This window comes from Drosophila persimilis, unplaced genomic scaffold (genome assembly GCF_003286085.1).
Source record: "Drosophila persimilis strain 14011-0111.01,24,50 unplaced genomic scaffold, DperRS2 tig00000002-arrow-pilon, whole genome shotgun sequence".
NCBI lineage: Eukaryota > Metazoa > Arthropoda > Insecta > Diptera > Drosophilidae > Drosophila > Drosophila persimilis.
The window spans coordinates 6,980,321-7,002,197 of record NW_020825289.1 but is presented as its reverse complement, the minus strand read 5'-3'; the positions used below and the strand labels follow the sequence as shown (position 1 = coordinate 7,002,197).

General features: G+C 51.8%; 1 protein-coding gene across 4 annotated transcripts; it reads left to right on the top strand.

Moving 5' to 3' along the window:
* The first annotated feature begins 271 nt into the window (after positions 1–271).
* On the top strand, positions 272–21,797 carry LOC6591275 (filamin-B). 4 transcript variants are annotated; one of them, XM_026986078.1, is made up of 17 exons: positions 272–342; positions 3,749–4,070; positions 5,724–6,374; positions 6,460–6,765; positions 6,830–7,566; positions 7,627–7,882; positions 8,051–8,383; positions 8,531–8,728; positions 8,793–9,253; positions 9,317–9,741; positions 14,036–15,047; positions 15,118–15,338; positions 17,126–17,274; positions 17,334–19,428; positions 19,488–20,983; positions 21,047–21,226; positions 21,291–21,797. In XM_026986078.1, the coding sequence occupies exons 2-17, from the start codon at positions 3,834–3,836 to the stop codon at positions 21,420–21,422; spliced, it is 8,889 nt and encodes a 2,962-aa protein (XP_026841879.1). In that variant the 5' UTR covers positions 272–342; positions 3,749–3,833; the 3' UTR covers positions 21,423–21,797. The 4 variants fall into 4 exon arrangements, with proteins under 4 accessions (XP_026841879.1, XP_026841880.1, XP_026841882.1 ...); XM_026986079.1 differs by lacking the exon at positions 8,051–8,383; XM_026986081.1 differs by lacking the exons at positions 17,126–17,274; positions 17,334–19,428; positions 19,488–20,983; positions 21,047–21,226; positions 21,291–21,797 and adding an exon at positions 16,222–16,600.
* The last annotated feature ends 80 nt before the right edge of the window (positions 21,798–21,877 follow it).

Genomic DNA, 21,877 nt, shown 5'->3' with positions numbered 1-21,877 from the left:
ACCCAAAGCCAAGCCCGAACCCAAACCCAAACTCGAACCGGGCCGAGAGCCACCTGAGCGAATTGAGAGCCCAAAACAAAAGCGCTAACAAAGCTGGCAAGCAAAACAAGCCAAGATCAGGCCCGAAACGATGACGTAGCGGTTCGTTCCAATCCAACTTCCACTGGAAGCCAGAAAAGCTCGCGACTGGGGCCGAAGCGCTGCGTTGGATCGCTCGAAATTGAAGCTCGGATCGGGCCAGCGGCGGAGCTGCCAATTTTAGTCGTTGTGAGCCACTCGTGCGCGCTGGACGTGTTTGAATTTGATTGCTAACCCGCGTTTCCCTCCCCCACGAATCGAAGTGTAAGCAACAAGTGTCAAAAGGGAGACAAAACCAACAAGATCCGACACCATCTATCTATATATACCTTTTGGGCATACATACAAGTACATACGTGCATGCATATACTCGCAGTCGTATGTACTCGCATGCGCATATTTGTGCCGTGTTCCCTCCGACTTTTTAATAACTTTTGGATCGCTCTACCCTCGCACAGTGCCGCGTCACTCCCCGTCTAACGTTCATCTTAACAATATTTTTTTTATGGATCTTCATGTGTCTCGCTCTTTGCTTTGTGTTTAATTTTTAATTCTTTTTTTCGCTTATTCCGCTTTGGCTTTGTGGTTTCGTTCGCTCGAAAGACTGGCGTGCCGTGTGGCGAGGCGGGCTTTTGTTCTAATTTTGAGCTGCTGCTTAAATTAGAGGAGATATCTTTCGTGTGGAATTTGTGCTAAACACGTGAACGGCTCGGTGCGGGGTGTAGCGACGCGACGGGACGGCGGCCGTTCCGTGGCGTGTGAATCGGCCAAAACTAGCCCACAATCGTACTCATAAATACTAAAAGTCGCAGGCGGGGTCTAGTCCGACGAAATTATTCAGATATCTGGCCTGGCCGGGCCGGGCCGAGCCGAGCCGGGCCTAGCCCATTGCATAATAGGCGAATGCGCGGAGAAGCGAAAACAAAACCGAAAGCGAATCTGAATCTGAGTCTGAGTCTGAGTCTGGCTCTAAGTCTTGCCTCTGAATCTGGTTTTCCGTTTTCGCTGTTCGATTGGTTTCCTCCAAAGTTTCGGGCCCCAGCCCCAGCGGATGGCTGACTCTTTGGAAACCTTTTCAGACTCCCAATTGTAATCGCTGCGGCTTTTAAGCGAATAAACGAAGCAAAGTAATGAGCAAAAATTAAAAAACAATAGAACACAGACCCCAGAATGGGGAATGTAGCAAACGCAGAGGCACGGGCATGGGCATGGGCACGGGCACGGGCAAAGCAAGGCTTGGCTGCGCTTTGGCGACGCCTAACGGCATTAATCAAAAGACTGAAGACACAAACTTGGCTAAGGCCCAAACCGTACAATCGTAGAATTCGTACGGTGTACAGGGAGGGTTTTCTATCCATGACAACAGCTATAAATGTTGCCAAAAGCAAACGCTTGTTGGGCCCCGCCAATTCCATAGAATCATGCCTTAATGAGCCATCATATACTCCAAAGGCGTGGCCCTTAAACATTTGGCATGTGTTACAATCGGTTTTGGGCCCACAGGAAACAGACTTGCAAGCAAAAAATAAGACAAATCGAACAGAATTACATTCCGTTTAGTCTTCAAGCATGGACAACTTAGTTCCACCATCTATGTATAGTCTAGAGATATCCCATTCATCACCATAATTATGCTTCTGTCCTCCAGTCTGGTTAGTCTCCAACATTTCGAACTTAATGACGATGTCGTAGAACATTTACCAACATATATTCCCACAGCAGCAGCAGCAGAATTGTTAACAGAGTTGTAGCTCGAAAAAATCCCTCCAGTCATTCACAAATCAATGACCATTTGGTGCTGGCTTTTGGCAAAAGTCAAACTTGAGATCGCACCCACGTTCAGAACGAGGCGTTGAACCACGCCATGTGGGTGGCTGCCAGATGACAACGACGGCTACGACGACGACGACGACGACGTCGTGGCAGATCTGTGTGGGGGTTGGCAAGGCAAAACAAAAAAAAACATATAAAATATATTCGGACAGCAAGCAAATCGAGAAGTGTAAAAAATACCAGACACCTACGTGCTTAAGTCATTCTATGATATGGATATACTATACTTTCGTATGGGTATCCACATATCTATCTATCTATAGATTTACCAATGCAATACGCTGACGCTGACATATCGTTAGATATTTGGAAATTACGTAATGCCCTAAACTAGGTGTGTTTGCCTGGCCCTCTTCTACCAATTTTAGTCACGACAAAACGATGTTAACACTTTCCTTGTTTGTTTGCTGGCCCTCTAGAGTGAGGAGAGTAGGGGAGTGGATCGGAGCGGAGCCGAGCCGAGTGGAGTTGACCAACTGTGCAAACTGCCAAACAAAGGCAGGCGGTCAGTGCGTCAGCGACATTCCCATTCCCATTACCATTCCCATGACCTTGTCCGAGCTGAATATAGAACACAGAGTGAGGTGGAGCCGAGTGCTGCGGGCTGCAACTAATTAGGTTCATTGCCAATGTCAAGTGTCAGTACTCGTAGATGACATCAGCCGGGGATCACTCATAATTCGGAGGAGTTGCTCCCCCAGCCTTTTCTCCGCTGTTCCGCCATTAATTTATGCAATTCAGGCAACGCAATTACTTTCGTACTCTCCAGTGTCGGCCAGTGTCACGTAAAGATATTGCTCAGACAACTCATCCAACTCAAACACTCGCAGATGAGTGCGGTGAGATGAGTGAGAGTGATGTCATCTGCGATGGGGGTAAACAGTTTGAATTGTTTGCCAATCAATAGTATTTGGAGATCTGCATATAGCCCCGGTTCAGAACTGGTGTTGGCTATGATATACATGCTCGGTTATGGCTACGGTTATGGCCTTATGAGTGCTAACCGGATTTCCTATAATTAAGTCTGCTAGACTCTCTTTGACGCCTCGTTGTCTTCGGTCTATGGGAGCCGTGGCACCATGCCAAGAATGCAGAAATCCAAACAGAAATCTTGCCACTGGCTTTGAACATTGTTGCCACTGATTGCTGTCGAGCGGGGGAGCTAAACAAAACAGTCAACTTTCAGTTTGCTCAAATTGTTAGGGTAAAAGTGCGACAAGTGAAAACAGCCAGACAATTGACAATTGATCGTGGCAGATTTCATTACTAGCCGTACTTTATTGTTATTGTTATTGTTAATACTATCAGCAGCTCCCACGTTTACACCGAGCAAACCTCGGCGGCCTTCTGGAGTGGCTTTTGTGAAAGACTTATACACATGGCACTCTGCCCACCAGATCTCAGCGGGCCCCAGCGAATTGTGTTGCGGCGAAATTCCAACCTAAGTGATTTCTGTTATTTTTCAGACTCTTTTCTGTACGTGTACGAGTAGTATATTCAATTTTCCTTTTCGCTCGCTTCGTTTGGGCTTGGAGCTGACGAAACCAGTTTTATTTTATAGCCAGATTCAGATTCAGAGATATTCGCACATGAGCCCACCACATTTTTGCCTCTCTCTCTCTCGTTGGAGCTTTGAGCTTTGGGGCATGACGTCATGGTTTGTTTTGGCCAGACCAGATCTGAGCAAGAGAGAGAAGTTACACAGCACAGCTCCCAGCTTGTAGCCAACAGTCCCCATTGAGCCACGAACGTGTGCAAACGAAACTGAAACTGAAACTTGTTATTGTTGTGTCGCGTCTAATCAATAAATGTTCTTTGGCTCTCGTTTCCCGATCAGTGATAGATCATAGCCATAGCTATATGTATGGAAAGTAAAGTGAAGTGCGACAGTGCGAGAGTGCAGTGAGAAGAGCGCCAATACGATGGACGTCAAAGACATAAAGGGCGCCAAGGTGACGCATGCGGGTCTTCTGAAGCACAACACCGATGGCAGCACCGAGACGCAGAAGATCACCCACGCGGGCCTGGTGGCCCGCAGCCCCGAGGGCACCGCCGCCAAGGGCATGAACATACGCGGCAACGAGGATCTCTGGGTGGAGATCCAGGCGAACACCTTCCGCAACTGGGTCAACGAGCATTTGCGCGAGACGGGAATGCAGGTGAGTTCCGCTGTCAGTCGCTGTCAGTCGTTGTCAGCGGGTTATGCAACACTTTCTGGCTGACCGATCAAGCGAAAAAAAACAATTACATTACCAATTCAATGGGGCTAGTCGGGGGATGGCTAAGTATGTAGAACTATCGAATGGCTGTCGGAGCAGGGCCTGAGAACGTTGATCAGCGGTCATCCGCGGATCGCGGATCGCTGATCGCCGATCAAGCTGAAAGTGAACGCTTGTGTAAGCCGAGACCCCTTCCACGCTTGGGCAGGTGACAAAGCGTCAATCCGAATTATAAACTGGAGCTCTGAGCTCTTCCGCAACTCGCCTTAAATGGCCTGCCTCATAAAACTCAGCTCAACCCGGCCCGCCCGCCCACGCGCCTCAGCGACTTCAATGGCAAGCGGACTCCCCCCGCTCCACAGCGCCAGCATGAGCGATTACAATTATAATAATTCCATGAGTACGTGTACGTCTGCGAGTAGTTTTCCAGCAACAATGCATTTCATTTGTCAATTATATGACCAGGGACGGGACTACTGGCTGACAGTCAGTCGTAGTGATTTTCTCACACGCACAACACAGTCCGGTCCGACTTGAACCGACCATATTTGGGGGTCTGAATGCCAAGGCCGACGCATCGATGATTCCCATTACCAGTTACAATGCTCGAGCACAAAAACAAGCTACAGCTTTTGTCCGAGATTGAATTTTCGAGTTTCTCGCATAATTTGTGTGCTTTTTTGTTGGCCAAAATAAACGAGATGAGCAAGGCTGAAGACCCCAGCAGTAAACAGCGCTAATTGAGACCTGGCATCGCGACGTCTATTCGGGTCACCCGGCCAAATGGAGAGTGCCGACGGAGCACTTATTTGTTCTTCGAGTACACCATATACTATTCTAGCTCCGGTGTACGCGAGTACGCGTTTATGACAAATGAAATTGCAATCAACTTTGTATGACATGTGCATAAAAGCAAAGAAGAGGCGCTCCCAGACTTTCCATAGAGAAGGTGGAATACTCTTTCCGTATGGGCTTTCTTATGGGCCGTGGAAGAGGCAAAGGCAGCATCTCACGCTGTTGATTAACTCCTCCGAAGGCAGAGGCATTTTCAAAATTTAATGCCAATTCCGAGAGAGCAGTAAACAACAAATAACAGCCTGAGGAGGCGGCAGCTTGTTAGAGAGCTACCTGCTACAGAGCTGTGCAAGATTTTATGGCATCCAATGAATATTTTCTACGGCACAAACAAACAGCAACAGACACGCGATTGTTTTCAGTGCCTGTCTCCGGCTTGGGTTGGGTCTACGCCTCCGGCTGAAGGCTGACAGCGAGCAGATAAAAAGCTTTATGTCAAATTCTTAAAATCGCTCACAATTGCCTGCACCCGGCCCGGCTCGTCGCCGGAGCATACGGAGAAAGCATCTCCCCGGTGAAGAGTGGATAAGTACATATGTATGTATGTATGTATGTATGTATGTATGTATGTATGTGGTGTTCCCATGCCCATGCTCGGGCGGTTCACCTTGTAAAGTGGGCCACGAGTTATGTTGTAGCTGATTGCTCATTAGGAGGGCGGGCAAACAGAGGAACGAACATGCACGGGAGGGCGTCGCACAATGCTAATGATGGTGGAAACTATTTCCCGTTTTTCAGGTCCATGACTGGGCAACGGACTTCTGCGATGGCACCTGTCTGTGCGCCCTCGTGGAGGGCCTGCAGACGCGTCCGCTGAAGCCCTCCTGGAACCGGCGGCCAGCCAACCAACATCACTATCTGGAGAACGCCACCACGGCCCTGAAATCCATCGAGGCGGACCACATCAAGCTGGTGAACATCGGCAATGTGGACATCATCAACGGGAATGTCAAGCTGATTCTCGGCCTAATCTGGTCGCTGATCGTCCGCTACCAGATCGGGCGCAGCAAGTTCCCGCCCCGCAAGCTGATGCTGGCCTGGCTCCAAGCAGCACTTCCAGACTGCAAGATCACCAACCTGACCACCGACTGGAACAGCGGCGTCAATCTGGCGGCACTGCTGGACTACTGCCAGCCGGGCCTGTTCCCACACTGGCGCAGCCTCGATCCTAGTCAGAGTGTGCGCAACTGCACCAACGCCATGAACCTGGCGCAGCGCGAGTTCGGAGTGCCCAAGGTCCTCGAACCGGAATACCTAGCCTCGCCATGGCTGGACGAGTTGTCGGGCATGACGTACCTCTCGTACTTCATGAAGCCCGGCGGTCCTGGCTACAATGCCACCATGCGATGGGTGAACACGCAGGTCAAAGATCCTGTGAAGAATTTTACTGTGAGTAGATCGATATCACAGTAGCACTGCCCCTGGATTCATTCTAAATTGCATTTTAATTTTGCCTCATTCCTCTCACACACAGACCGATTGGAATGATGGCCGCGTCATGTGCGAAATCATTAAGGGACTGGGCGGCTCGGCGCCAGCGCCGGAAAAGCTCAGCACAGATCCCTTCCACTACGAGAACAACATACGGAAGGCGGTGGATGCTGGGGCCAAACTGGGCGTACAGCCCATACTCACAGCCAAGGACATGGCCACCCCGGAAGTGGAGCATCTGGGCATCATGGCCTACGCGGCCAATCTGCAGTGGGTGCCCCCACGTCCGCCGTTGTCCGACCTGGTCAACGTTTATTTGGAGAGTACTTCCGGACGGGTGGGCGAGCCGGTGAGTCATGAGGCACCATGCCGGAGTGAGTGTCGTTAATGCTTAATGCTTGTTTCACACGCAGACGCATTTCCGCATCGATGTAATGTCGCGGGACATCAGCCTGAGCTCGGTGCGCTGCCATGTGGTGCCGCCTTCCGGCCAGCCCGGTCAGACGGTGCGCCCGAATGCCCATGGCGAAGGAGTCTACGTGCCGGAACGGTACGGCATGCACGAAATCGTGGTGGAGATTGGCGAGGACAGCCTGGGGGGCCACTTCTTCCGCGTCCTGCCCCGCCAGCTGCAGGTGGCCCCGCCCGGCATGGCCCCCTGTGCCCTGGGCAGCCTCGTCGAAGTGCTGGTCAATGCCACGGGAGCGCCCAAAACGGAGGACATCCTCGTTACAGCCGTCTCCCCCACGGGCATCTCCCACAACTGTCCGCTGAAGAAGATCGACGAGGGACACAGTGCCATATTTAAGCCGGATGAGGCTGGCATCTGGGAGATAGCCATCACCTACCAGGGCAGGCACATCCAGGGCGGGCCCTTCACCTGCGCGGTGTTCGATGCCTCCGGCGTTTCCGTTCACGGCCTCGATGGAGCCATGCCCCTGCGTGCCCACACCTTCGAGGTGGATGCCCGCGGCGTGGGCGTCTCCGGCGAACTGCACGTGGACATTGTTCACGACAAGCATTCGCTGGTGTGTTCCGTGGAGAAGATCGTCGAGAACAAGTACCGAGTGACCTTTATGCCGCGCCAGAATGGCAAGTACCGCGTCTACATCTACTTCAATGGCTACGATGTCAAGGGATCGCCCTTCATGTGAGTGTATTGCATACCAGAAGCATATAGAATGATTTACAAGGTGGATCTCAATCACAGCATGCGCGTGGGCACCAAGGGACGGTCGGGAAAGACGCGCAGCAGCCCCCTGCACGAGAGCAAGCACCGCTCGGAGAGTCCATCGATGCATTTCATCTCGACGACGAATGCACGGCACAACGACTACCGCAACGCTTCCTTGTCGCGCCACAATACGGCCGAGCGGACCAACAGCTACTCGCCGCAGTACTCGCCCAAGCTGGACACTACCGACTACCACAGCTCCAGCTCCAGGTACTATAAGCGGGAGAGCGAGGTAAGTGAACGAGTGAGATGCATGCGGAGACGAGCATGCATGCGGCACGGGCTTTGTGGCTAACGCTTCCCTGGCACACCTCATCGAAATTGAATGATTTGGCTAACCCACGACTAACACTAAACCCTTGTCCCACCCCGAACACACACTGAAAATTACATTCGACAGGAGAACCACACATCCACACCTCCGCCCCCCCCGATCAGCGGTTCACCGACGGTGAAGTACCTGAACTCAGCGGACCTGTACACGGAGAGCCCCACTGGCGGGCGTCGCGACTCGAAGACCTCCAACAGCAGCTCCATCAAGAACGACTACTACTACGACAAGGAAAACGAGCTGTACAGCCAGCGGCGCGGGGCGGCCAAGCCCAAGCTGACGCCTCCGCGTGAAGAGCGCGAGAGCCAGAGCAGCAGCAGCAACAGCTACCAGCAGCGACACCAGCAGCTGACCAGCACAGTGACCAGCTCGCTTAGTCCAATACCTAGTCCCACACTAAATGTAACTAAATTTTGTTTGTTTCCTTTTGCTATCCCAAAATCCAAAACCCAAAATCCGACGACCGGGAAAATGTCTATTGCCAGCTATGTGTTAAACCACTGTTCAGAATGTCCACTTATCTCCGTGCTCTGCTCCCTCCTCCCACAGACACGGTCCAGCGAGATGCACACCCAAAGTCCGCTGACCATCAAGACATCGAATCAGTTTGAGAGCTCCACGCGCAACCTCAGCGGCAGCCCCCGGCACGCCTCGGTTTCGCCTGTGCAGCGCTACTCTCCGAATAGCGCCTACATCACGACGGCCACACATCGCATGGGCAGTCCGGTGACCAGCACTTTGAACAAGGTGGATAACCCCTTGCGAATATCAGATCCTCTGATTAATCCCCCGTTTCTACAACTCTCCCCAGAATGGCTATGAGACAACGCGAACCGTGGAGAAGTCCAGCTCCTCGACTTACAAGTCATCCTCGAACTACGTCACGGACTCCAATGTGCGGGCAAGTCCCTCGCTCTATGGCACAGCGGAAAGACTACGTCGTACTGGCTCCCCGGAGCCGCGCATCGATCACTCCTCCAACGTGAGGGTGTCCTCCATGAAGCCGGCATCGGCCAGGCGCGACAGCTGGGACGTGATCAACAAGACGAAGCACATGCTCTCGCACAATTCGCTCGAATCGCTGGCGAACATGACCGAGACGCAGCTAAACACTGAACTCCAATACAATCGCCCAGATCTGGACCACGAGACGCACCGGAACACGCAGTACAACAAATTCGCCTTACACAAACAGCAACAGCAACAACAGCAGCAGCAACAGCAACAGTCGGATTACCGTCGTGACTCGCCCGACAATGCAGAGCGCTATAAGTAAGCAACCATTTAAGAGATCCAACTGGCATCCTTAATCAACGTCGTATCAATCTGTTGCAGACCCAGTGCCATCACAGTCAAGTCACACTCGAACAACACGTACACGGACAAGTCTGGCGGCTACACAAAGACCGTCAAGGAGTCCAGCGAGCATGTGGTCACCGAGAGCAATGGACATGGTCCCTTGCCTTCTCCCGGCTATGGCTACAGTTCGTTGTCGAGATTTCGGCCCATAGACGGCAATGCTACTGGTGCTAGGGCCATACGAGTGCAGGATATACCAAATGGCTCCATTGGCCGGCCCGTTGAGTTCGAGATCGACGGATCGAAGGCCGGCTCTGGCAACCTGGAGATTCTGGTCAACGGCGGACGTGTCACCTCCTCGGTGCGCTCGCTGGGCGGACAAAGATTCATTGCCAGTTTCACACCGCACGAGCATGGAACGCACACTGTGCAGATCACCTTCAATGGCGAAACGGTTGCAGGTCGGTTTTAATTTTAAGAATTCGACAAGCTGTGGGCGGATTGTCTATATTTGTAGCTATAAGTAACCACAGGTTTGGATTTGGAAATTGAGTGGTAGAACGCGGAAGGGGAGGGGACTATATTCTTAAGCACAGCTCTCTAAGGCACCAATAGATTTGGTCTTTGTTATTGCGTGTCAGCCTAAAAGTAGTCCCAGAATTTTCATAGCTCAGCAAATGTATTCACCTCTGTGCAGAGCCATATCGGTGATATCGGGAGAGAATAAAAGCCTCTCCCTCGCTCACTCTCTTTAGACCTGACTGTAACTCTCGATCGCTGGAACTGCTCTCACCTGTGCTCACCTGCCGTGATCGTTCGGTGCTTTACGCTCTGCCGCGCTCAGCGAATGATCGGCTCCTACCTGCTCGACGGGTTTCGAACGGATGCTCACTGGCTGGTGGCGGTGGCTGGTGGCTGATGGCGCTCCGCTCCAGAGTCGCGTTGGCAGTCACAGCTCGCGTTTGAAACGAATCTGACACGTCGGCGGCGCAGTTAACCACGATCGGATCGTATCGCATCGCATCGCATCGCAACGCAGTGAAGCTAAAATTGGCAAGAAACGCATGGAAACACTGACTGACGGCTGAGAGCCTAAGAAAAATGTGAAGAACTGTTTGTTAGGCTCAAAACAAAAACCGAAAACATAAGCAAACCGACAAAAGAAACAACAGTTGGCCGAGAGAAGAACAGAGTGGATTGTTTCTGGAATGTGTAGCGAATCGAAAAGATTCCGTGTGAGATTTCTAAGCCAAAGAAATATGCTAATATCAAATGCGGACGTCTCCGCTGCCACTCCACTCTCTGTTTTTGGGGTCTCTCGTTTTGTGTGGGGCGCTACTGCCAGGGCGAACGAAAACCAGTTTAATGAACCTTTAAGCTCAGGCATTCCAAGCGGGGCGCGGATTGGGGAGTGGGTCTGGCTGCCTGCCTGCCTGCCTGCGTTTTGCCTAGGCCAAATCAATAATGCGAAGAAAACTGTCTCCCCGAGTGCAATTTATCTGCGATGACAAAGGGGCAGCCATTTTGTTTCGCTCTTGCCACAAGCGACTGCCAGTGCCACTGCAACTGCAACTTGAGCTGCGGCTAGTTGCTGCTGTCAAAGGCGCAGATACATTTTTTCGCTGTGCTCGTGCTCGTACTCGTACTCGCACTCGTACTCGTACCCGTACCCGTATCAGTATGTGGTTCAAGGCGCACTTGTTGCATGCCTCAGTTGTGTATATCTCGCTGCAGGCGGAAATCAAAGTCGAGCGCTCTAAGGGAAGTGCGGACCAAGCGGTTGTTTTCCTTCGGCCACAGCCGAAACCCGTTGGGATAGGTTGTCAGCCAGGTATGCGGTGGAGGGCGCGACAGGTATGCGAGAGATCCGAGAGATCCCTCCGGAGATTGCAATTTCTTGGCCACGTCGGCCACTTTCCACCGACTTGAGCACACCAATATATACATACATACATACTATGTATATATATTTTCGTTTTCGTTTGGTTTTGTTCGTACCGTTTCTTTATTTTTTCTGTTTCGTGCGTTTATGCTAACAATGAGCGGCCACACCTCTCTCTCCAGCTCTCCCCGCTCTAATGGGGCAGGCTTTTACCCCAGCGCTTATGGCCATTTCCGCTCCCTCTCGGCCAACATATTGGCACACATTCCCACTTCCAGAGCTCTCGACTCTTTGGGATTTTTACGAGTGGCAGCCAAAGTGAAACCGCTGCCTGTCTGAGTCGCGCATAATTTAATAACGAAAATTGTCGAAAACGCTGAAAGTACAACAGCGGCATTAACTGGTTTTTGTATTCGTCAACGTCTCTGCGGCCCCCCCCCCCCCCCCCCCCCCCCCCCCCCCCCCGCACCGCCCGCCCCGCAGCAGAGCTTGGAGTCCGATTATCGCGATAAATATATTAAAAATAATAAAGTTAAAGCAATTAAATCGTTCGCCGGTTGTGGCAAAACGCGATTAAAACGTGCGCCGAATCGTGATCGTGCCGCGATGCCACTTTGTGCATCGCTCCGCAGATTCTTAAAAATGTTTTTCGCTTAATCGTTGTGTTTTTTCTCTTGTTGAAATTCTGATTGCAGCGCCTATAACATAAAGAAATACGCAGTGCTCGCGTATACTATAAATAAATCATTTACAACTCGCTGACATAATCGCTACACACAAAATTCATTTCCAACTCTTTCAAGTTCAGACGTGCCGCCAACGATTGTGATTTGATTTAACAAAAGAAAAAGGTCTGCCGCACGCGTTTTCAGACCTCGATTCCGATTCCAATTCCAATCCCGATTCGCCGCTACAATCTTGCACTGTCGACAGCAGCCACAATCCAGCACAAGAACCAGCCACAAAAACGTAAATCTTCTTTTGTAACACACGAAAAATATTTCAGTTTAACGGTCAGCCAGAGTCAGGCTCCGGCGACAGCTGCAGGCCATCTAACGGGCTTCTGCAGCCAGTCACGTAACCGAAGTCAGAGCCAGACCCGCAAACCAGAGACAGTCCCGCGTATACGTATGCATATGCAGATTGAATAACTACGTTCGAATCTAGCTGCACTTGTTCTCTGGCCGAGAGGCCACTGCCACTGCCACAACTCAGCGTAGCGATTAGCACTCGGTCCGGGAAACCGGCCAGCAGAGCGAGCACACGGCCTGAGGAGAACCAGCTGTGGGTTAGTCGGTTGTCGGATGCTCTTGCATTTGCCTACAACGAGGAGGGAACTGGCTGAAAAGCAGCATGCAGCCAGCCAGAGTAAAGTGAATCTAATTAACGAGCTGGCAACTCTTACTTGCTGCGCTGCTAGCAGCTTTTCTACACTGACAGAAGATCAATGTACATTCAGTTATACTATAAAGCTCCTGGGAGCGTTCAGAGCACCCCAATTCATACCATATCGATGGTTGATGGTTAATTTTCCCTCAGTGTAGATGTGGCGGTCGCCTAACTGTAAGTTCTGGCATAGCCCCCCAGCTTTGAATAGAGTTATGTGTATGCGATAACTGATTAATGATGGCCCCGATTGCGAGAATAGTCGCAACAGTAAAGCAGAAACTATTCAAGCCAAAGTGCTAAAAGCAAACAGAAGAGGAACTCTATTTTTGCAGTTTCTTTTTGGTTGGGCAAACAGAAGTTGTAAAAGTTTCCCAGGGAGAGCCAGAGACAAATCCTAAGTTAAACGATTTGCGCAAGCCATGGGCTAGCCAGCCCCAACAGACCCAACAGACCCAACAGCAGGGGGGAAGTCGAGTCAAAGCGAGTTTTGAGCTACGAGTATGACAGCGCAACAGTTTGATTTTTTTTCCATCGAACTGACGCCTGACCGTTGTGGCAATTTTCATGGAAAGCCATAAAAAAAAGTGGCTGCAGCAGCGGACTGCAAACGACTGCGCTAAAAGGAAAAGTGCAACAATTGCAAAAAGAGAAATGCAAGGAAAGTTGCAGAAACAAAAGTAAATTTGAGCGCCCGGCAGCAAACAAAACTGAGGCGGCATCATCTCGGCCTCCGCGTCCAATGAAATTGGCTCCCAGCTGTGAGATCTCGCGGGGCATACGGAGCACTTCTCTGGAGTGGCAGTAAACAAACAAACATTTAACGAGCCAATTGGCCATCGGCAATCTCCACCGCCAGCCCACCGGCGCAAATTGGGGCTCCTCCAACTATTTAATGAGGCTTGAATCGAGCTTGCCAGCTGAATGTTGTGAAACATTCCTGAGCTAGCTTTGGCAAATTATGTCGCATCGACTCTTGAGAGCTGATTGTCTAAAGAGCTGACTGCCTGCTTGCTTGCCTGCTACCTGCCTGCCTTCCTGCCTTCCTGTCCCACCTGCAACACAGATACACAGACACGCAGATACAGATACGCACTTGTCGTTTGCAGCGAGGCGGCGCAAATGGAGATTGCGACAATTATAATGAGCGGCAGCGAGAAACAATGCAAAGTCTCAGCGGAAGCCAACCAAGATATGCGAGGGGTACATGAGCAGTTCAAGAGATAAATAGATAGATAGAGAGAGACATAGTCTATGTGATTTGCATTTCCTCCATCTTCCAGATTGCACTAGATTGCATCTGATTGTAGTACTTGTAGTTAAGCTCTATCGAAACCATTCCAATCTCATCAAAAGTGCAGCTGCATCGACTCTCTTTGTGGGTCAACTATCATTGTTTAGCATTGACCTTATTAGCTCTTTAAATTGAAAATATTATTGTTATTTCTATCATTATTCATGATCATCATTATCTGTGTCGATTGCAGGTTCACCGTGGCACGCTGAAATCATGTCCTCACCCGGCCTAACCGCTCTGGGCGAATCCACACGCCTTGTGCCCGCCAATACGCCGGCGGTTTTTGAGATACTGCCGCCTCCTGGACAAAGCCTGAGCAAGGGCGAGTGCGTGGCAACGGTTTTGACTCCCAACAAGTCAAAGCTGAACGCCAGAGTCACCCATGAGGCGGCAAATGGTGCTGCACGCATCGAGTTCGTCCCCACGGAAGTGGGAACGCACGTCATCGATGCGTCCATCAATGGCACGAAGATAGCTGGTGGCCCTCTGATCGCCAAGGTCTACGACTCCAGTCTGATCCAAGTGACCGAAGTAAATGGCGGAGTGGTCGGCCAGCCGTGCCAGTTCCGCGTGGACGCGAGTGCCGCGGGCGAGGGACAGCTGGAGATATCCATCAATGAGGGTGAAGTCCCCAATCATGTCCAGGTGGTGGGCGGCGGTCGCTGCCTGGTCTCTTTCACGCCGGAGCAGGCCAAGTCCCACCTGATAGACATCAAGTTCAATGGCGAAACGGTGCGCGGCTGTCCCTTCGTCTGCGCCGTGGCGGACACCTCTCGCGTCCTGCTCAATCTCTCCAACCTGGAGCTCATCCCCGTCAACCGGCCCTCCTCCTTCCACATCACCGTCAGCGGAGGCGGGGCCGCCGAGCTGGCCGTCAGCGTGCGCGGTCCCCTCGGGGAGTTGCCCGTTCGTGTCACGGGAGATATCCATGCTGGATTTACGGCCGAATTTACGCCCACCAGCGTCGGCGGGCACTCGATAAATGTGGAGTACAATGGCTTCGCCGTCCAGGGCACACCCTTCCTGGCCAAGTCGTACGACGCCAGCAAGGTGGTCGTGGGCAGCGTCTCCCGCGGCACAATGGGTCGACCCGTGCAGTTTACTGTCGATGCGGGCGATGCCGGTGAGGGCAACTTGGAGATAACTATTTCGGCCAAGGGACAGAACATTCCCACGCAGGTGCATCCGCAGGGCAGTGCAAGGTGAGCGGAGAACTGGATGCAAATCTCCATGGTACAGCCACTTACACTTGATTTCTTTCTCTTTTGGCAGATTCTCCGTTTCGTTTGTGCCCACCGAGTCGTGCGAGCATACGATTAACGTGTCCTTCAACAAAATGCCCGTCCCCGGGTGCCCCATAACGGTCAGCATCAGCGGGGGCGTGGCCGGGCCCCAAGTGTCGCTCGGCGGACCCGGACCCGTGCATCAGACCAATTCTTTTGTAATCAATCACAATGGCGGACGTTTGGAAGACATTGAGGTCAATGTTGAAGGTATGTAAGCCGGTGGCCAGTGATTGCTGTGCTGTCGCTCCCCCGCTCGCTCTCTCTCTCGCTCGATCTAACCACCATCATGAGTTGTGTCGTGTCCCCATCCCAAGGTCCACCACTCATTGCCTTCTATATGTGTTCGCCGCATTGGTTTAGTCTAGTCCTAAGATCCGTAATTTAATTGCCCGTTTGCTAAATGTTTTGTGTCGGCCAAAGCGTATTATTCGTATTCGATTGGATTCAATTTGCATACATCTCACGCAACTGTAACTGTAACTGTAAATGTATCTGTGTCTCGTATCTGTATCTTGTATCTGGTATCTGTACTCGCATCGCACAACTTTCTCATACAACAGCACATTTTCCACAAACACGCGCACGCACAAAGCCCCTGACCCCAACCCGCTCTCTCTATCTTTCTCTCATCGTGCCTCATGCTGCACTTTGTATGAGCGGAAACTGTTGTGGAAACTCTCATGCATGCCTCCACCTCCACCTCCAACTCCTCCCCACCTGTAGTAACTGTGTTGTGGGTTCTGTGGGGAAGGCTAGGGTGCTGCAGTCCCATTTAGAGAGTGAATTTATGAGATACTCGTATATCCGTAGTAGTTCCCTGTAGTGTGTGTAATTATGCGACACATTTATCATTCGCTTACTCGTAGTGGTCGCTCCGGGTCTTGCTCTTCGTCTGGGATTGTCCGCAGTATTCGCAGGTTCGACGAGTAGTGGAACCAGGTCCCTCTCCCATTCAGATACCATTCAGATGCTACTTTAGTTTGATCGTATTCCTGTGTGTAACTTGTGTCTGTGTGTATGTGCTTTGTTCGTAATCTTACGGTCTTGTTGTAATAATGTTGCTCACTTTTATATCTGTATTATATTTCAGGACGGCGAAATCTTTTGTACTAGACTATACATATATATATACATATATATATAGATATATGCATATACTTACTTTTATTATCTATACTATACAAAGCGAGAGCTCCCTCAATGCTCTCCGCCCCCTAATATATACATTCCGTTTACCAGGTGTATATATACTTACTATTTCGCTAACAGTCCGAACCACAAATAACCCCAAAGAGTGTCCTGTCGAATGAAACTCTATGGCAATACCAATACCAATATACCCCACAATACATTAACACAATGAAGTATTTACTAATGTCCGATTGTATACTAATCCGTTCCATACTGATACTGATTATACACTGTAGCATTACTCGGATCTAAATAAAAACTGGTTTCAATCAAACGTACGCCTAATAGGTTGTGTATATCCAGCAGGGACTCTCTTAGTTTACACTGTATAAAGATGTACATATATATGAAATCTTTATCCTATTCTTTATAGTGTCTCTGACCCATGCCATCTGTCAGTCTACTAACCCTTTCTAGCACAATCTTTAAACGACTAACTGCACTCCCCAGTAAATGACTCAAATGACTCGAAACACAACTAACCCAAAGCAGACCCTACACTTTCAGACATTTGAAAGTTTCAATCAAATTAATTCCATTACTAATTGTGTGAACATTTTTCCAAATTTTTCGCTTCATTCGCGATTGAAAAATCCGAACAAACACTAACCAAACACACACATTCGACCAAACAAAATCGTTGCCCAATTACTGAATTTCAACAAAACAAACAAACAAACGAAATCAATCTCAAAACTCGTTTCCGGCCGCGTCGAAATCGAAAATCAAAATCAAAATCGAAATAATCATTAATCAATACTAAAAATGAATACGAAATGAAACAAAAAAAAAATGAAAATCAGGACCTGCTGGCCAGTCAGTTCCTGCCCAGGTACATCAGTCCGCTGAGGGCGTCTTCAAGGCCGAGTTTGTGCCTCGCGTCGTGGGCGAGCATCGCGTCAATGTCACGGTCAATGGATTGGCCACCGCCGGTAGTCCCTATGCAGCGAAGGTATGCACTCCAGACCCAATCTGGAAGTGAGATATATTGAAATCGTTTACTTATTCCAGGTCTACGATGTCAGCGCCATCAAGGTGAAGAATGTAAGCAGTGGAACAGTCGGCAAGCCCGTCACCTTTCTGGTGGAGACCTCCCAGGCGGGTCCCGGAAATTTGGAGGTGACTGTGAATGGCGGCCGAGTACCGACCTCGGCTCAGGCCCAAGGACAGCACACCTATGCAATTAGTTTCACGCCCCGTGAGGCCGAAAGCCACACCGTGGAGCTGCGGTTCAACAGCCAGGATGTGCCTGGGTCTCCGTTCACCTGCCGCGTGGCCGCCGCAGCTCGCATCCAATCCCCAGAGACGATGGACAAGGTGAGCGTTGGAAGGCTCTTCGAATTTGTGGTGGAATCGGACACCAAGCCCACCGTTGAAGTGCTGGGACCCGCCCGCCGCAGTGTTCCAGTCAAGATCGACCCCTTGGGCTCCTCCGCCCTGGGCTACAACGTGAAGTTCGAGCCCATGGAAGTGGGCGATCATTCGGTGGAGGTTCGCCTGCCCGGCGGTGGCCATGTTGAAGGAAGCCCCTTCCTCTTGAAGGCATATTCTGCGGAAAAGGTGATTGTCACGGACATCCGAGCCGGTGTGGTCAACAAGAGCGTCAGCTTTGGAATCAATGCCTCCCAGGCGGGAGCTGGCAATCTGGAGATCATTGTGGCCGTCAATGGCAAGAATGTACCCAACTTTGTCCAATCCGAGGGCAATGCTCGCTTCAAGGTGAACTTCAAGCCAACGGAGGCGGCTTCCCACTCGCTCTCGGTACGCTTCAATGGCCATCCCGTGCCGGGGTCGCCCTTCAGCTGCCACATTGCAGCTGCGGCCGCTTCGCCATCTATGGGACTACCGCGCGCCATGGCTATGGGAGAGTGCCTCAAGCAGGCGGCCGTCAAGATGGACAACACCTTCGAGCTGGAAGGCTTCGAGGGAGTGGAGCCACAGATCTTTGTCACCTCTCCATCGGGTGACAACGAACATTGCCAGATGAGCCAGCACGATGGTGGCAGCTACTCCGCCTCCTTCCGGCCCAGCACTGTGGGTCGTCACCTGATCAGCGTGACCGCGAATGACCAGCACATCAACGGTTCGCCCTTCAGCTGCAATGTCTTCGATGTTTCGCGTGTCAGCATTAGCGGACTGGAGCAGCAGTATGGTCCGGCCACACTGGGAGTTCCTGTGACATTCAGTGTGGATGCAGCCGGAGCTGGTGAGGGCACCTTGGAGCTGGTAGTCTCCACCGACAGCAGCACAGTCAAGGCCGAGGTGGTGGCTTGTGCCCGAGGCCTGTACGACGTGACATTTGTGCCACAGAGCACGGAGCCCCACTATGTGAACATCACCTTTAACGAGGTGGCCGTCGATGGCAGTCCCTTCCGCGTGGACATCCAGCAGCACACGCAGCACATACAGATTGGCAGCCTGGCCGCCATTGACTTCCCGGCCGATGATCAGATCGTGGAGATCATATCCCCCGATCAGAAGTCCGTGCCGTACACAATCAATCGACAGACGGCAGAGTTCCGCACCCATGTGACTGGAAACTACACGCTGCGCTTCATCGATCGGGAGACGCGCCAGCACATTGGATCGCGCACCCTCTGCGCCTTCGATCCAATGCTCGTCAAGATCACAGAGGTGGGGGAGGCATTCTGCCATCGCCCGGCCAGCATTGGCGTCTCCCTGAACGAGGCCGGTCAAGGGGACCTTTCTGCCCTTGTCCGTTGCGGAGCGACCGAGGTTCCACACACCATCCGCGGACCCAACAAGGCCGGCGTCTATGAGATCGTCTATCAGCCAACCCGTGTGGCTCCCCACAAGATCAGCATCCTATTCAACGACGTTCCCATCTCGCTGAAGCCCCTGGAGATCAACGTGCTGCCGGCCAGTGCCGGGAAGGAGATCAGCGTCAGCGGTTTGGGTCTTTACCAGGCGAGAGTGGGCAAGACCACGTCCTTTGCTATTGATACCGTGAAGAGGCCGGCGAGGGAGTTTGATGTGGTGGTGTCGGGCCCCGGAGGACAGGCGCTGCCCGTCCGCTGCTACCAGACCAAGAACGGACATCTTCAGGCGGAATTCAGCATCAACAAGCCGGGCCAATGCCTGATTGGTGAGTATAAAAGATCGATTTCTCACATTTCAGTTCCTTACTAATCTGATGTTTCGCAGAGGTACTTCATCAATCAAAGCCGCTGCCAGGCAGTCCCTTCACCTGTGAGTCCTTCGACAGCAGCAAGGTCAGCATCCAAGGCGTCACCAAGGAATCACTAGCACTGCACAGCCCCAACAGCTTCACCGTGCGCACGGACAATGCCGGAACAGCCGAGCTGGAGGCGTTCGCCATCTCGCCCAGCAACCAGAGCCTGCCCGTTCTTATTAACGAGCAGTCGGAAGGCCTCTACAACGTGGAGTTTGTGCCCTCCCAGCCAGGAAACTACAAGCTCACGCTGATGTACGGCGGGGAGACGATTCCCAGCTCGCCCCTGAACTTCACCGCCTCGGCCAGTGGCGTGAGGAACGATGCCAGGGCAGCTGGTCATGGGTTGGAGGTGTGTCATCGGAACAAGGAGGCTTCGTTTGTGGTCTACTGTCCTATTGCTCCGAATGTGCAGATCGAACGACTGGACGAGTATGGAGAACGCATTGAGCCAAAGATCAAGGCTCTGGGCAATAACGAGTGGCGCATCTCCTACGTAATCCTCTCGGTCGGCAAATACGAGATCCGAGCCAGCTGCCCCAATCGAGGCAGCCTGCCCGGCTCGCCCTGGCACATCTCCTGCGTGGAGTCCAACAAGGTCACGCCAGTGGGTGGCTGGGGTACGCTGGTTGACCATGACGGACGGTTGATTCTACCCGCCCGCATCATTTTCGAGGTGGATAATGCGGGACCTGGCAAGCTGGTTTGTAGCATCGATGGTATCGAGATACCCGTGGACCAGATGTCTGATGGAAAGATGTGCCTCAACATCACTGGAGAGAATCTGGCTGCGGGGGAGCACGATTTGGACCTGACCTGGAGCGGACTGACCATCACCCAATGTCCGAGAAGCGCCTTTGTCACAGGACAACAAGCTGCGGATAAGGTTCAGCTGATGGGCCGTGGTCTGGCAGCGGCACAGGCGGGCGAGGCGGCTCACTTCACTATCGATGCCTCGAATGCGCCGGCTGGCAGGCCAGAGGTAGTCCTATGCACCAGCCAGGACAACACATCGCTGGCCGTCAGCCTGTCGCAGCCCCGTCCCAGCGAAAACATATGGCTGGCCTCGTACACGCCGCAGAAGTCCACCACGGGCACACTTACACTGTCCGTTAAGTGGAACGGCCGATTGGTCAAGGGCTGTCCGCTCACAGTGGCTGTGGGCTCCTCCATGGATGCCTCCAAGGTGATTGCTTCCGGCGAGGGCCTGCGCCACGGTATTGTAGGCAAGGATATCAAGTCGTGGATTGACACCAGGCGAGCAGGTCCTGGCGAACTAACCGCCCACTGTGCCGGTGTCCGCAAGGTGGCCTACTGCGAGCTCTACGACCATGGAGATGCCACATTCACCCTAAACATCAAGCCGCAGGAGCCGGGTCGTCATCTGTTGACCATCAAGTATGGCGGGCAAAATGTGCCCGGCTCTCCCTTCGCTTTAAAAGTGGCCGGAGCACCAGACGCCAGCAAGGTTAGTTGAGAAAATCATATTGACTATATACACAGATATACTCATGGCTCTTCTCCTCCGTAGGTTCGCGTTTATGGCCCGGGCATAGAGCACGGTGTACTGGCCACCTTCCAGTCCCGTTTCATCTGCGACACACGTGGCGCCGGAGCAGGACAGCTGACAGTTCGCGTACGCGGTCCCAAGGGCGCCTTCCGCGTGGAAATGCAGCGCGAGAGCCAAAAAGATCGCACCATCCTGTGCAAGGTAAGAGGGGAGAACGAGCCTTTTAGCCTATCGTAATGCTTAAATTTATCTAAATCATTTGCAGTACGATCCAACCGAGCCCGGCGACTATCGCGTCGAGGTCAAGTGGGCGGGCGAGTTCGTTCCGGGATCGCCCTTCCCCGTCATGATCTTCGACACTGAGGAGGAGTTACGAAGGTTCTTGCAGGGCATATGAAACCGACTCAATCACCACGTCATCGTCTTCCCCAGTGGCCTCAGCCCCCTGCCCCCTGTCCGCAACCAGCCACGACGCCGGGCCTCGACCTGCACTCCCCTCTAGACTCCAGACACCAGACTCCCTTTGTAGTATATTTTAATAAGCTAGCTAACCCACAGAGATAGATGGATGATGTTATACTAAACTTACTAGCTAACTTGACGACAGAACGAAGCGATTAACAAAATCTCTAGGATAATCCCAAGGGAAGGATACGATTGTCTTTCGCCCTTTTATATTTATAGAGTTAATGTGTTGTACAATGTAAAAATTGCAATTATATTTGTCTAGATATGTAGCGTTGTATGCAATACAGAAAGAAGTACACCCTTACCGTACGCGTATCTCTGTGAATTTTCGAACTAATTCCAGCAGATTTTCAAATTAAAATATGAAAATATATTCAAATTAAT

Bases quoted from the DNA above. Each gene is read 5' to 3' on its own strand.
- LOC6591275 (XM_026986078.1), top strand. From the start codon at position 3,834: ATGGACGTCAAAGACATAAAGGGCGCCAAGGTGACGCATGCGGGTCTT. The intron at 6,375-6,459 runs GTGAGTAGATCG...TCTCACACACAG, and splicing joins ATCCTGTGAAGAATTTTACT to ACCGATTGGAATGATGGCCG. The intron at 8,384-8,530 runs GTAACTAAATTT...CTCCTCCCACAG, and splicing joins TACCTAGTCCCACACTAAAT to ACACGGTCCAGCGAGATGCA.